This window comes from Aquila chrysaetos, chromosome 20, assembly GCF_900496995.4.
Source record: "Aquila chrysaetos chrysaetos chromosome 20, bAquChr1.4, whole genome shotgun sequence".
NCBI classification, from domain to species: domain Eukaryota; kingdom Metazoa; phylum Chordata; class Aves; order Accipitriformes; family Accipitridae; genus Aquila; species Aquila chrysaetos.
The window spans coordinates 9,305,466-9,319,167 of record NC_044023.1 but is presented as its reverse complement, the minus strand read 5'-3'; the positions used below and the strand labels follow the sequence as shown (position 1 = coordinate 9,319,167).

Sequence of the window (13,702 nt, the reverse complement as noted above, 5' to 3'; positions counted from 1 at the left end):
TTATTTCTGTGTCACAACAAAACCAGAAAATTCCCTGTGAAACAAGCTGGAAATGAAAAGCATTTTCTGTCCCCTCACGTAAAGATACTGTATGTCATTGGCAGACTGCAGCTGGAAATGGTCCCAAGCTGCTCTGTCTCTAGTGTGCAGGTGTCTGCAAATGAGACCAATACCCTTTTGGCATGAATATGCCTGTTAATCAAGTTCAACGGCAGAGCAATTCTCTGTAATTTGTATATAGTAACTGGTGGGAGAACATCCAGCAGGTGAAACCTACAGACTTTGTAATTCTATAGATTCTTCTTCACATACATCCAATCAGTTTTCATATATGAAGAAACAGTAATTCGGTGCAAAGCAATCGTGTCACAAGACACACCATGTTTACAGCTCAAGCAGCAAAGAAAAGCTTAACAATTCACGACAAAGTCCTAACATAATATCATCACGCTTGACAGCTCTCAAAACAGCAAACACATTCCTTTAACATTCAAACCTTACTGAATTGTCTGATTTCCAAAATTTAATCACAGAATGTGTTTCATGAATGTAACTGCTTTGAAACACTATTAGAGCTGTAAATGCTGGCTTGCCCAAATACTTCCATGAAATTAAGTTTAACCAAACACAAGCAAGGACTCCATGATTCTTAAGACCTGGACAAAGAACGCCTGTGTGGGAACCCTGTAGAAGTGGACACTACAATCTAAAAGACCTGAACATGCATTTGTGCGTGTTTTCACATTCTGCCCTTTGTACTTGAGATCTCATAGACCCGTAATTGCTTACTGCATTGACCTATACTGTCTTACTGTGTCCTTACACTCTCTGCCCTTTTTCTAAGCAACTGGTGATTCTTAGCTATTACTCTAAATGTAAATTATACGAGGAAGGTATTGTTATTTAATCCTGTCATCATACATCATCTACTGTAGTAGGACTTTAGCGGTTTATTAAAATTCGCAGATCTCAATAATAATATCAGCAATGGTCAGTGACAAAATTGAAGTCAATGATGTGAAGAAGGGGAAAATCCACATTAAAATGTTCAGTACAACCTAAAAACAAGAGTGAACTTAGAAAACAGTAAAAGATAGTGTGGATAGTCACAGCATTTTGTAGGAAAGGAAATGGAAACAGCAGAGCATTACTGAGAATTACATCGTATGAGAACAAGCTGATATGGTTTATTGGGAAACTGGGTTATTTTTTTTTTAAATCGTGATCAAATATGACAAAGTTTGTAAAAAAGTAATTTAGTTTAAACATCAGAACATGTAAATGAAGAGATGCAATAATGTTAGACAGACGTCAAAGCACTTAAACATGGTAAAACTTAGCTGTTCTCATTTGAAACATCATTTAAAATAAAAAAGTAAATAGCACTAAAATATTCTTTTAGCTATCAAATTCTGAGAATATTTCAGAGAAAGGTGAGTTTTCACTCTGTTTAAAGCAATGTGTCTGCAGGAACTACTCTGATTTGAAACTAGATATTTAATCTCTCTGTGCTCCAGTGATGAAAGATGAACAGAGACCAAGGTCAAACTGTAGTTACCCTATCATATAAAATACTAGAAAAAAGAATCAATATATAGCTAAAAGCCAAGATGTAACACTGCTCTGATTTCCCTTCTACGGTTTAACATAACGCTTGTCTTATTTGCACCACACTGGGAGCAGAGCTGCTTAAGACCTAGCTTTGCAATGGCATTACAGCTGCTTGCTGATGCCGCAGGAAGAAGATAAAAATAAGTTCTATATCAAAGCCTCCAAGTGCAAAGAACTGTAAAATGCATTTAAAGAAATCAATTGCATATCTCAAAGTTTGAAAAAGTACAATTTGCATTCTGCATTTCTCATGTAAATGTACACTAGGAAAAATAATTATAATAGTAATCCGTTTCAATGGAAATAAAGTACTGTAATATTTATAGTCTGTGCCAGAGTTATAATGACTGTGGGGCGAGAAGTGAAGTGTCTCAGCATGTTCCACATGTTTTTAACACTGTTTCTAAAGGCTCTGGAGGCTATTAAATTTAATGAACCCATCTGCTATGAAATAGAGGTCCAAACATAATCAGTTTTCTCAGTGCCATATAATACAGATGGCATTCCATGTTCCACATCCCCAGCAGGAAATTTTATGTTCCTCTTTAAGTGCAGGACTTTTGTTTTTGTTTTTGTTTTTGATGTTTTAAACATTTTTTGATGTATTGCATATAGCATTTTATAGTGTAAATACCATATACAGCAATACACATGAAAAGTGTTAATTCATTAAAATAAATACTGCTATTTCCTTGCAACATTTTTTCTACTGACTTTGACAACTAGCAATTAGCTCTTGTAGTAATATTCTTTGCCTAATGTAATCACTGAAAATTGCCCTAATAGCATAAGTTCCAGCACTAGCAGTGGAGTAAACCAAACATGTAATTCATCAAACGAAGTACTTTACTTCAAAAGCTGAAAGGTACACATACATACATGCACATAGGTGCTATCTATGCTTATGCATGTCCTTATTTATGTATGCTGTGTTTTGCATGGAACAATGCACAAATCATTCTTATTTAAAGTATCCATAGTCCCACTAGGTCATTATAGACTTTATTTTCCTTTGCACATCCCAGTTTTCATTTCAGGGGTCTGAATTTCTGTGTTTTATTGGGACACGCTGTACCATGACTCTTGTACTGGTGTGTGAGCAAGGGCTCTAAGCTCAAATTTAAGCAGCACAGCATTCCTTGCACTGATTAGCACCCTGCTGCCTAACATAAGTAAATCAGATGTGCATTTCCTAACGAAAAAAAGAACAGCCATTGTTACTTTGAGCTGTATCTGAAAGATAATGAGAGTGCATTAATTCTATTCAGTTGAGAGGTTTATTCATTTACTATCTTGAGCACTCATTATGTTTTGACAGTTGACACAGATCTTACTGAATTTGAAAAAGTTAATGTTGTTAATGGTAATTCATTTATTCTAGATCCAGCAGTAAAACAAACAGATTAGAACTGTTTAGGAGAAAATGAGAATACTTAATTATAGCAACTGGAAATTTTGGGCCACAGAACTCGTAAAAGTCATGGCTCAAAGGTTTTTTTTTTATTGGACTGTCAATGAAGATTTCCACAGACAGCCCACTAACCATCAGCATAAAGGGATGTTGCACCTACATATAAATATGTGCACAACTTTTTTTTATTGTGTGTACAAGTAGCTGCACTGATCACCACTGTTAATGTTTCAAGCACTGTCCCAATCTATAAGATCCCAGTGCAAATACAGCAGACCATAATTGCTGGACCAGATGGTCTGCAACTTCAGACTGCGATCATGCTCTTATAGAAGCTTTGAAAAAGATGAAATGGTCAGAGCTGTTACATTTTTCCAGGAAAATGAATCCAGACTGAAGCACTGATAAGAAGGCATTCCCTGGGCTACTTTCTACTTTTTCCTCCTATATCAGACTCTTCAAAAGACCACTGCAGATCTGTAGGAGACAAAGCAGAGCTTGAAGAACCTTATTATAAGAACAAACCTACCTGATAGAAGGCCTGATATCCATGCATGGGATTTTCCTTCCCTAACCCAATTCACTCAAATGTCAAAGCAAGAAAAGGCAATTCTCATGGGAACCTCAGAGTCAGTCAGTGGTGATGACATTTGCTGATAAAGAGTTGTAAATTATTAGAGATTAAGAGATGCTGGCCACAAAGGGAGGGTTAAAGCATGTAACCAAGTCCAAAGTAGGAATGGGAAAAAAGCAACACAGATTTCTAGTTTTCAAAACATTAAAAAAAAAAAAAAAAAAAGTACTGCCTGTGTGTAAATTTTCTTTTTACAGCCGCTGATTAATGACATTTCCTGACATTCAGTTCTGCAGTGATTACCAATATTTACTTGCTGTAGACATATATGAGCATTCTGAACACTCTGATGTATTTTAATGCATACCAGTACTACAATCTAGAAGTTAGTTTTGAAATAGAGGCCCAGGGAACCCTTTACTGTGATAAAAATGCTAATTACACCCACTTCTTATAATAGCACAATTAACTTGTGCCACCAAAGGTATTTGAAGATATCTCTGGGAATAGAAGCTAGTGGAAATGAGGTACTATTTAATTTTTGTTACTTCATAAAAACTCTTCTGTGCATTGAACACAAAGAAAACTGTGTGAATGGAAGAAGTACTAAACAGCATTTTTATACCTCACCAGAAACTCCTGGATGGAAAAAATGCCAGCATAATACCTTTTAGTCTGTAAGACTTTCTGTTATATCTCTGTACATTTTACACAGGACTTCACGTATACAGCTTCCCTTGCTTCTCTGGAACTGGCTCAGAATTCATCCTTTGACAGAGAACTCTACCCCAGAATCTAAATTTCCATACTTAAAACATTTGGATTCTGATGTGACAGCTATCTGAGAAGCATGAGCTTCCTATACTTCTTATTGAATTTCTGCAAAGAACCTGAACCAGAGTAAAAACTATGCTTACATAGTATTTGATATTTTTTTTTAAGGATGAAGATGAATAAATTGAAAATTTTGATCATACATGTAATAATGTAATTGTAACAGCCATCATAAGCATTTCAGAAATACTTAGTCTAGGCTTTAGCTCAGTGGAGCTACCTCAATTTACTGCCCCCATAGGGAGAAATGAGGCTCTTGGACAGGTTGCCTTACTAGCACAGTATCAGCTTCTTGGTCAGAAAATACTTAAAAAAATCTCTGCTTCAAAAAAAGAAAGAAAAGAGGGGTATAATTTTTTTTAACAGCAATTGTAGAATTCAACTCAAATCCATAATTTAACGTATGTCTATGAGAAGGTGGCAATAATGCAAATGAAGAATCAACATATAGTACTTTAACATTGAAGAAAATTATAAAGAGTAAAAACCACTCACCATTCATATTATGATGAATCATGACCTGTAATGACTCAGAACGTTTTTTTTCCAAATGAACTCTTAAATTCTGAAGCACCAGTCATCTCAAAATATTAAATGAAATGATAATTTGTTCTTTTTATGCAAAGGAATCCTCCAGTTGGAAATTGAACAGAGCCAACATGGTAACGTATGCCTGAATCTGCTCACAGCTTGAAACTAATAGCCTAAAGGAGATGAACTCAACAGTGCATTAGATCCAGAGAATATATTCAGGTACACTTATGAGAAACAAATTTCACCAGGTAGAGTCAACAAAGGTCCAAGTAGGTCAAATTATATGCCCCAGTAAGTAAATTCTCAATTGCAAGCTTTTAAACAGTGGGAACTCAGGGGCCAGTCCAGTCTTTTCTTTATTTCCTGCAGCAAAAAGTAATGTTTCTCCACATTCCAGATGTTACCATAAGAATTAGTTAGGGGCTTCTGTGCTTTATAGATGATTACCCATAATCCCAAGAAACTACCTCTATGCATTATTTCACTTGAATAGTCTAATGCCCTGCAATTTTCCTTTTTCCCCCAACATATTCATTTGTATTGACTTGCTAGAGATGCACGTATGCTTAAAAGAAGTCAGTGACCACTTTAAAATTGCTCCCTCCCTGAAATACTTTCATACTTTTAGAATTCTTTTCTACTCGGGAAAGAGTACCTTTGGAAGCTTTCAATTAGAAATCCAACTCTGTTTTTAAGCACCCATTAAGATATTTTATTTTCTGAAGCATTATGTGCATGTAGGCCTTAGTGATGTTGACGCAGTGATATCAGATCCAAATGTGACCTACTTTTGAGGCAGAAAAGTTATGCTGAGACTGGTCTGTTGGAGTGCTGTCCAGACCTCACTGTCTAGGGCCCACCATACACGTGTCCCACCTGCAACCGTCCAAGCTAGCCCTTACAGCACCTCTAGGCTATACACCTGAACATGAACATGTAGTAAGACAAGCTCTTCTCCTATTAGACTCCACAATCAAGAACCAGCTGCCTGTCCCCTCACTCCTGACAGCCCAAACACCCTTTCCCATAGAATTGCACAGATCCAACAAAGTTTACTCGCTTCTAGTGCATATCAAACCGCCAACTAGAGAAGTACAAATGGAAAAGAGTCTAAGCCTAGGGAAACGTGTGGAACTTGGGATCAGAGGACTCTGAATCAGAAGACTAGACACTGGCTGGCATATATCATCACGTACTTCAATTCCCACATTTTAGCCTAAAGGTATCGGCAGCACTTAAGCTACTAGCCTAGTACAGGACTAGCATTCCAACTATTGTGAAGCTGACTTTAGAATTAGCCCGAGATAAGCCTGTAAAGACTACTTCTCAAGTGAATGACTAAACCAAGTTCAATGAGGAATCAGCCCAGTTCTCCACAGACCTAAGTTCAAATGATTTCAGAAATCTGTTAAGTTCCTCTGAGAGTCAGTGACACCTCCTAAGATTACGCCACTCCTATGACAAAAGACCTTTTTTTGAAAGAAATGAGGCTTTGAATCACTGACAATAATGTTTCCAACATGAAATCCTGGGTTTAAGGGAAAAAATACAAAGAATTTTTCTGATGGAGGGTAACTAAAACTGACCCTAGGTGCTGGCTCGTTACCTCTTCCAAAAGGCAGGAAACACTGAGGAGAGAACGAAGTCTAGGGGCAGAAAAAAGGAATTGAGTTCAGCTGCCTGCAAGGCAAGGAGTCACCCAGATAGGCCTAGTCTCAGTTGCTTTATAATCCCTATAAAATCCCATACTATCAAAGGTGTGATCCTGACAGCGTCAAAGGCAACACAGACCTGACATACGTACAGGTTCCTCCACGTTACATTTTCTGCATATGATAATCTTGCCAAGGATTTCCAGTTCTATAAATGCCAGACTCTTTTCTAACAGTAAGCAAAGCACCTCAGAGTGTCAAAGCTGGGCTGAAGAAGCAGCTGTGCGAACATTTTGCAGACATCCTCTTACAGGAAAGGTGAACAGACCTGAACAGAGCAGGAATTAGATGCCTTGTTTTAGCAGCAAGATTCTTCTGGGAATATTCCTGAATGGCATCAAACACTTAAATGACCTGACTTCTGGCTTTCACAGATGACTCTGTCCTGGACAAATATTGGATGACAACAGGCTGGGGCATCAGGGGAAATGTTTTGTATCCTAAGACTATTCATGTCCAGCTTCTTTCTGTCTGGTTCCTAGTATGTTCCAGCCTAATGTTGCTTGCTCAGAAACAGCACAGCTGCCCAATTAGCTCTGATATTTGGTGAGAAGGGAAGGAAGAAGTATACTCCATGCTGTTAGGGCACAGTGACGCTGATTACAACCATGTATATATAGCTCTGAGAATCGAGCCATGGATGTTCTGACACAGCTGGATGATAAGAACATTTAAGCTGTCTGGAAATACACTACTATTTCTAACCTGGCAAGGTGCAGACAGCAGCCACAGAGGAGCAGGGACACAAACTGTCTGTGAAAATCAACAAGTTATGGGATGGAGAGGATTATTTAGATGGCACTTCCAAATCCAAGACACTAGAGATGGCCAGGGAATCTGCCTCTGAAAATAGCACTCAGCCAGCTTTAGCTGAGGCAGAAGCACATCTGGTTTGTTAAAAGGTTCCCTTCATTGCCATTTCCAGAGTTTTGTATGTGACTACCCTAATTTATCCTGTTCCCTTGTCTATGAGGTTTTTTGAGGGCAGGAGGATGGGGGGGGGGGGGGGGGGGGGAAGGTAGTTTGCAACTAAGCAGGTAACAGTATTCTATTTTTAAATCTTTTCTTATAGCATCCAACCTGTTAGGGTCCTGAGTGGAGTTTTCAGACACTTAAAAATATGTGTGTAAATGTGAGTATGTATATGAGTGCATGTGTATATACATGAGTATATATATGCGTATATATGTGTGTGTGTGTGTGTGTAGTGACATTAGTTAGCCTTAGTCAAGAGTGAGAAAGAAAAGAAGAGAAAGAGAAGAACCTGGAAGCATTTTATTTTGATGGCATTAAAACAGCTTTTGTTTGGATTTAAACAGTTCCTTCATTCAAGAACATAACAGCTCCGTTGTTTTCTTATTTTCCTGGTTTCTCAAGGTTCCTTCTCCACACTCCCTCTAGTGTTCTTAAATTCACTTGCATTTACTCACCCCTGCTATATTCACTTAGTATTTCACACAGCCCTAAGTTGTTAATTTTCCTTACCCTTTCTATAACCTACAGGAGAATCACTGAAAGTTGGAGTAACTTTTCTGAAAATTTTTCTCCCTGCAGTGATTGAAGAAATACAGATGAACAGACGAAAGAGAGAGTAAAGTGTAAAATGAATTCTGAAACAGCATTTTGTACTAGGTTGGTAGGTAAAGGGGAGGAGACTTGGTGTTGGGAAAGGAGGAAGATTTTGTCTGCAACACTTTTAATGCAAGATTCACAGGCAAAGGACAAGAAAGAGAGTTGCTCTAAGACACCACTTAGATGGATTTCTTCCTGCTACTGTCTCTAGCAAATACACAAACTCCTTTCAACGTACACACAGTTATTACTTCAAGCATATAAAAGCAAGAAGTGAATAAGAGCTAGGTTTTCCTAGTCATCTTCCCATTTCATGGGATGCCCTGAAGGGACAGAGATAGCAGGTAGTTTCTGTTCGTCTCATCCTTATGTTTCAATAAAAGAAAGAGAACAAAAAGGAGACTGGATTAATATGTTCTTTAAAAAAAGAAAATAGAGATAAGTAGATTCCCTCCAAAGCAATATTTCCAAGCAACTTTTTGTTTCTCCTTCATAACTGCAGTTTTAGTATTTATTTTACATTACCCATAGCCACAACTGAAGAACAGAAAAGACTTAAGCAAATGTGAAAATGAAGCAAAACTGTATTCCGGGGGCGGGGGGGGGGGGTCCTAGAATATTTTTTTATTGATTTAAAATTAAACCTTCTAGAAGCAGACTCAAAATTAATCAGATAAAAACCCCCAAATATCAAAGTGAAACCAATGAGATTCTCCCACCTTGCCCCATCTTCATGAAAGTAAAAATTTAAAAAAGAAAGAAACATCTTTGCCATTATATTGAATACTTGGCATCTCTTGTAGTAAATGACAGATATTTGCTACAAACTTTTGTTCCACGGATAATATACAAACCAAAATATTTTAATTGGATCAAAGGAAATATAATAAAAAAAAGAAAATAGATAAAAAGCTATTTCAGACCAACCCATGAAAATGAACATTTATCTGCAAATCTGATGATTTACAACAAATGATACAGAAGTATCATGAGTGCTCAGTCACTGCATAACAAGAGCTCTGCTTCAACTCTAATGTTTCACAATGATGTCCAATTAAAATTGGACATTTATAACAATTTTGTTAGCATATCACCCATTCAATCCACTTTATTAGGCAGAATCTTCTCATTATTCTTCCCCAAGACATGAGTTGTCCCCTAGATGTTGACCCACCTTTTTATACTAAAAATATTGATTCTTGTAAGTCTGTGCTATTATACTGACATATTCACTGACATGTTTTAAAACGTAGAAAAAAATTGTTATTCAATCTAATCAATTTCTGTTCAATGCCCGTTTTGGATTAATAAAAGAAATGTACATTTGGGGGTCATAAGTTTTAAAATTATGCTGTTACTCACATTTGTTTCATTATTTTCTATATAATTTACAATGTATAAATATCTGCTAAAGTTCAGTAATCTTGAATTATTTACTTGTAACAAAAGATATCAAGTCCTGATTCTTACACTGAGTTGACAGATTCCAGCAACAGAAATCAGATGCACAACTAGTATTTCTACCACAATAGTTTTGCTCCTAATTCCTCATTATATGCAGTAAGCCTATATTAAATGCTTTATCATGCAGACTTACAGTGCTGTCAATATATGCTTCAGTCCATACTACATCGTGCTCTTGGTCAATAACCTTTGGTCGGCTAAGAACATGGAGATATTCCATGACATTCTCTTGAACATCAGCTAAGGTAGAGATCTGAGTAAAAAACCCTGTGAAAACACACAATTCCAAGTTATAAACCAGACAGAACAAATTAAGGAAGATTGCAACAAGGAGTATAATGTGTTTTCTGTCTGTCATGTTTTCTCTGCTTGTTTATTTCCAAAGCAGCAATGCAAAAAAGGAATGTTTCATAAGAAGCAGCCTCAAACAGTAATAATTGGTGAAAACAAGTCTGCAAAACCTTTGGCCATTCTTGAATGACTGGGTTCTGAATATTGCTATGAACCACTGCACTGCCTGTCCTAAACTCTCTATTTCCAGAAAACTTTTGTTGTTTCATGGTAAAGAAGTTGGGGGAGGGGGAGTTAAATGCTTCACACTTTAAAAGTTAGAACTGGTATTAACTGTGTCCAACAATGTCTCATTCAGTTTGTCCAGTTTCAAGAAGCATTACAGATTAGAACTACAGCAATAAAACAGTAGCTGAATATGTTCTAAAATACTCATCCTTACAGAATGTGACTAAACATCAGATAATAGCAATATGTTATTTACAAATGGCAGGTGACAGAAAATGTAGACTACAACTAGAATTACTTGGCTTAGTGATCACGGCGTTGTTAATCCTTTAAAACATCTCCTACAACCTGACAGCATTGAGAACAGCAGAGGCCACAGCTATTTGAGCTGTCACCACTTTCTTTTCAGTGCTTAGATGTCAAGTATCTTTATCCATCACAAACTTGGCATCTGGAGCCCACTTCATGCAAGGGTGACGAAGGACTGACAAATTTCAAGGCTATAGTTTCATCAGGCCTTATTTAAATGCATCACTTCCCCTTCATACACTTTCATTTTCTTTAATGAGAAAAGACCAATATGGAATTTTCATGAAAGAGGCCTTGCTACAATTTTAGTCTTTTGACAAGATCACAACTTCTGTGGAGCTGGAATATTAAGCTTCAGCAGAAAACATGGCAGCTGCAAAGAACTTTTGAACTGTGTTTATTGTAGACAGGGCCAATTTTGGCAAGATTGCAAGGGTGCTCTGTAGTCTGAATGTTAGAACTGATTCAATACACCTGCCAATAATTCATGCAGTACAAAATGGATGTGTCTACATATATTTAATCTATGTATGAATTAAGACACAGTGTAAGAACAGACTTTATAGCAGAGATCTAGAAAATTAAATGAGTCATAGTAGTAGCTTAATGCATAATTTCAACTTAATAAGAAAAAGCAGAGGGGGTGGTGGGTTTTTTGCAAAAGTAATTTGATTATACCATGATCTCAAATATTCCTAGTGTAGTATTCATACTCATATTATGGTATTCATACTGTTCAAATATTCAATATTCTGCTTAAGGAATTGTATTTATTTTATTTTAATTTTTTTTTCTATTAAGTGCAGTATTGTGTGAGGATGTTAACTGAATACTACATATACTATCAAGGTTTAATTCTTGCTTCAAAACAGGGCTAGTTTTTGTCTAAGGTTCTGAAAGCTTTTTCAGCCATAGAGTAAAATGATCGACATAAGTTTAATTAGGAAATCTGTACTTGAGAAGTCAGAATTCTATGTATATGATGAAAAAAAAAAGAAAATTATAGTGTACTTTCAGGAATTATTGGCTTAGAACACTTAGGGGAAAAACCAATGTGTTTGGTTACTCTTTCTGAGATGCTGTCTGCTCCAGCTTTGGGACTGCTGATTCTCCCAAGTCAAAGTATGGCTTTCTCCCTCCTGTGAGTAATAAGGGACACTTCACTATCTGGTTCTTTTAATTTGGTGTAAATGTCAATACACAGTCAAAATATGCCAATATGAGCTATTCGCATAGAGAACCTCATAAATGATAAATATACATGTGTGTATGTATATATGTACACTGTTGTTTATAATGCTTTTAATCAAGGATTCAAGATACTTCAGAACTGTGTGGATCACTCATTGTACAGGTGATGACCTATATTTTCCTAAAGCAGTTCAGAGTGCCTGAATTTTGGTATGTCTCATTTCAGAAAGCTTAAAAGAGAACCAATATTCAGAGGCCATATTCAGCACTGTTCACGTTTGACATTACATACTCAAAAGAACAGGTCACTCAGAAATTCAGAAAAATTAAACAGAAGCACAAATAGACTAATCAGCCTTTTGCCTTTCCTCCTCCATCTTAGACTAGTGTACAATGGCTATAAGTGAGGACTAAGACACTAAAAGGAAAGAGCACACAAACTCTGCTCATTTCTCTGTAGGAGATTTAAAGCAGGGGACCTCCATGTACATTCATCTCTCTTTTTCTCCTTTTACCAAACATCTACTTTCAATTGGCCCTGTGGACAAGGTTTCAGTTGTCCTTAAAGAGCAGACTGAATCACCGTTTTGTTTCAGTGTTTTCTATGCAATCTTATATCACCACTCCAATACTATGTGCTGTGTAAGCTCATGTACTTTTCAGTGCATATTGTGCCAGTACTTGCACTTCCCTTACAACAAGTGTGCAAATTTACAGTTGGAGCAGAGATCTGCTTGCACTGAGTAGTGTACAGTGAACAATAGAACAGCACCTGCACTTAAACATTTAATATATATATGAGCATATTAAACAATGCCTGAAAAGTCAGAGGAGATTAACTACTTGAAAAAAATTTGTACTGTATCTAAGGTGATAGAAAGGTCTTTTTTTAATCAAGCAGTATTTTCTTAACCATATGGGTTGAAATCACAATTAGTTAACACTTTTTAATGTCATACTTCATTAAAAACAAAACCTTAAAGACTCATTTAAAAAGCTCCTCAATGTCTATGCCTGGAAAATTCTTTAATCATGGCCTATAAATTACCTTTGAGAAAAAGAATACCATGCTGTGAAATAAGCATGCATTCTGATTGCCTCCTGAAATGTTTTTATGTCAGTTTTTCAAGTGAAAAAATTTAGCTAGATTACTCAAACAAAAAGAAAAAAAGAAACAGAAAATAGAACCTAATGTGAAACAATTCAGTGTTGTGCCATACAGGTTTACACATGTTACAAGACACTGATAATGCTGAATATTTTTTTTGCTTTTCTTCTTTTCCTTCATTTGGAAGAGATCCATCTGGACCAGGTACACCCAACATGAGCACAGACACCTACTTGAGCACTTATTTGTAACTATTGTTCGTATGGATGTGTATTATGTTAGGTATTTCTTTTTGTAGTATTTCTGAGAATGCATGCTGTCATATCACAACCGACACAGAACTGTCCAGGCAGCATGCTACAGACAAAGTATATTTATTTCTCGTTGTAGTACTTGCAAAGAATAACCCTAAACTGCACAATAGAGGAAACAGGTTTTTAGCCTAATTTCCTAAGACTAAAAGAGATAGTGAGTAAGTCTGAATCAATTTCATATAAACTTAGCAAAAAATAAAGGTCTCAAAGATAAGTGAAAATCTGTGACTACCCTGAGATTGAAAGAAGTGACAATGAGTATCCTATTTGGAAGCAGCCAGACGGTAAATCAGCACACGTATACTGGCATGCATGTAGTTGCCGGCTAGCCATGCAGTGCTCCTTGCCCAGTAAGTATGACAGCTAAAGAAGCCAAGGGTAGCAAATGGAAGAAAAAGGGATCAGTGTGAAAAAAATCCTACTTTTTTAACCATATCTGTGTTTCACAGATTTATTCATATATCAGGCTGCAACAGACGAAAAGTTGAAAGAAAGAGAGTGTAAGGGACTTTATTCCTTTTAATCAGGTTTCTTCAAATATAACTGAGT

The 13,702-nt window shown here is 36.6% G+C and overlaps 1 protein-coding gene across 6 annotated transcripts in view; it reads right to left on the bottom strand.

Moving 5' to 3' along the window:
• The window catches only part of CACNA2D3 (calcium voltage-gated channel auxiliary subunit alpha2delta 3), a 481,763-nt gene that overhangs the window by 152,870 nt on the left and 315,191 nt on the right, over nucleotides 1-13,702 (bottom strand). For all 6 annotated transcript variants that reach the window (XR_003927719.1, XR_003927720.1, XM_030043854.2 and 3 more), the window contains one exon: nucleotides 9,846-9,979. Coding sequence is in view for 4 of the 6 variants with exons in the window: in XM_030043854.2 (XP_029899714.1) it covers nucleotides 9,846-9,979 (134 nt within the window). In the remaining 2 variants the exon portion in view is untranslated. The remainder of the gene's footprint in view (nucleotides 1-9,845; nucleotides 9,980-13,702) is intronic.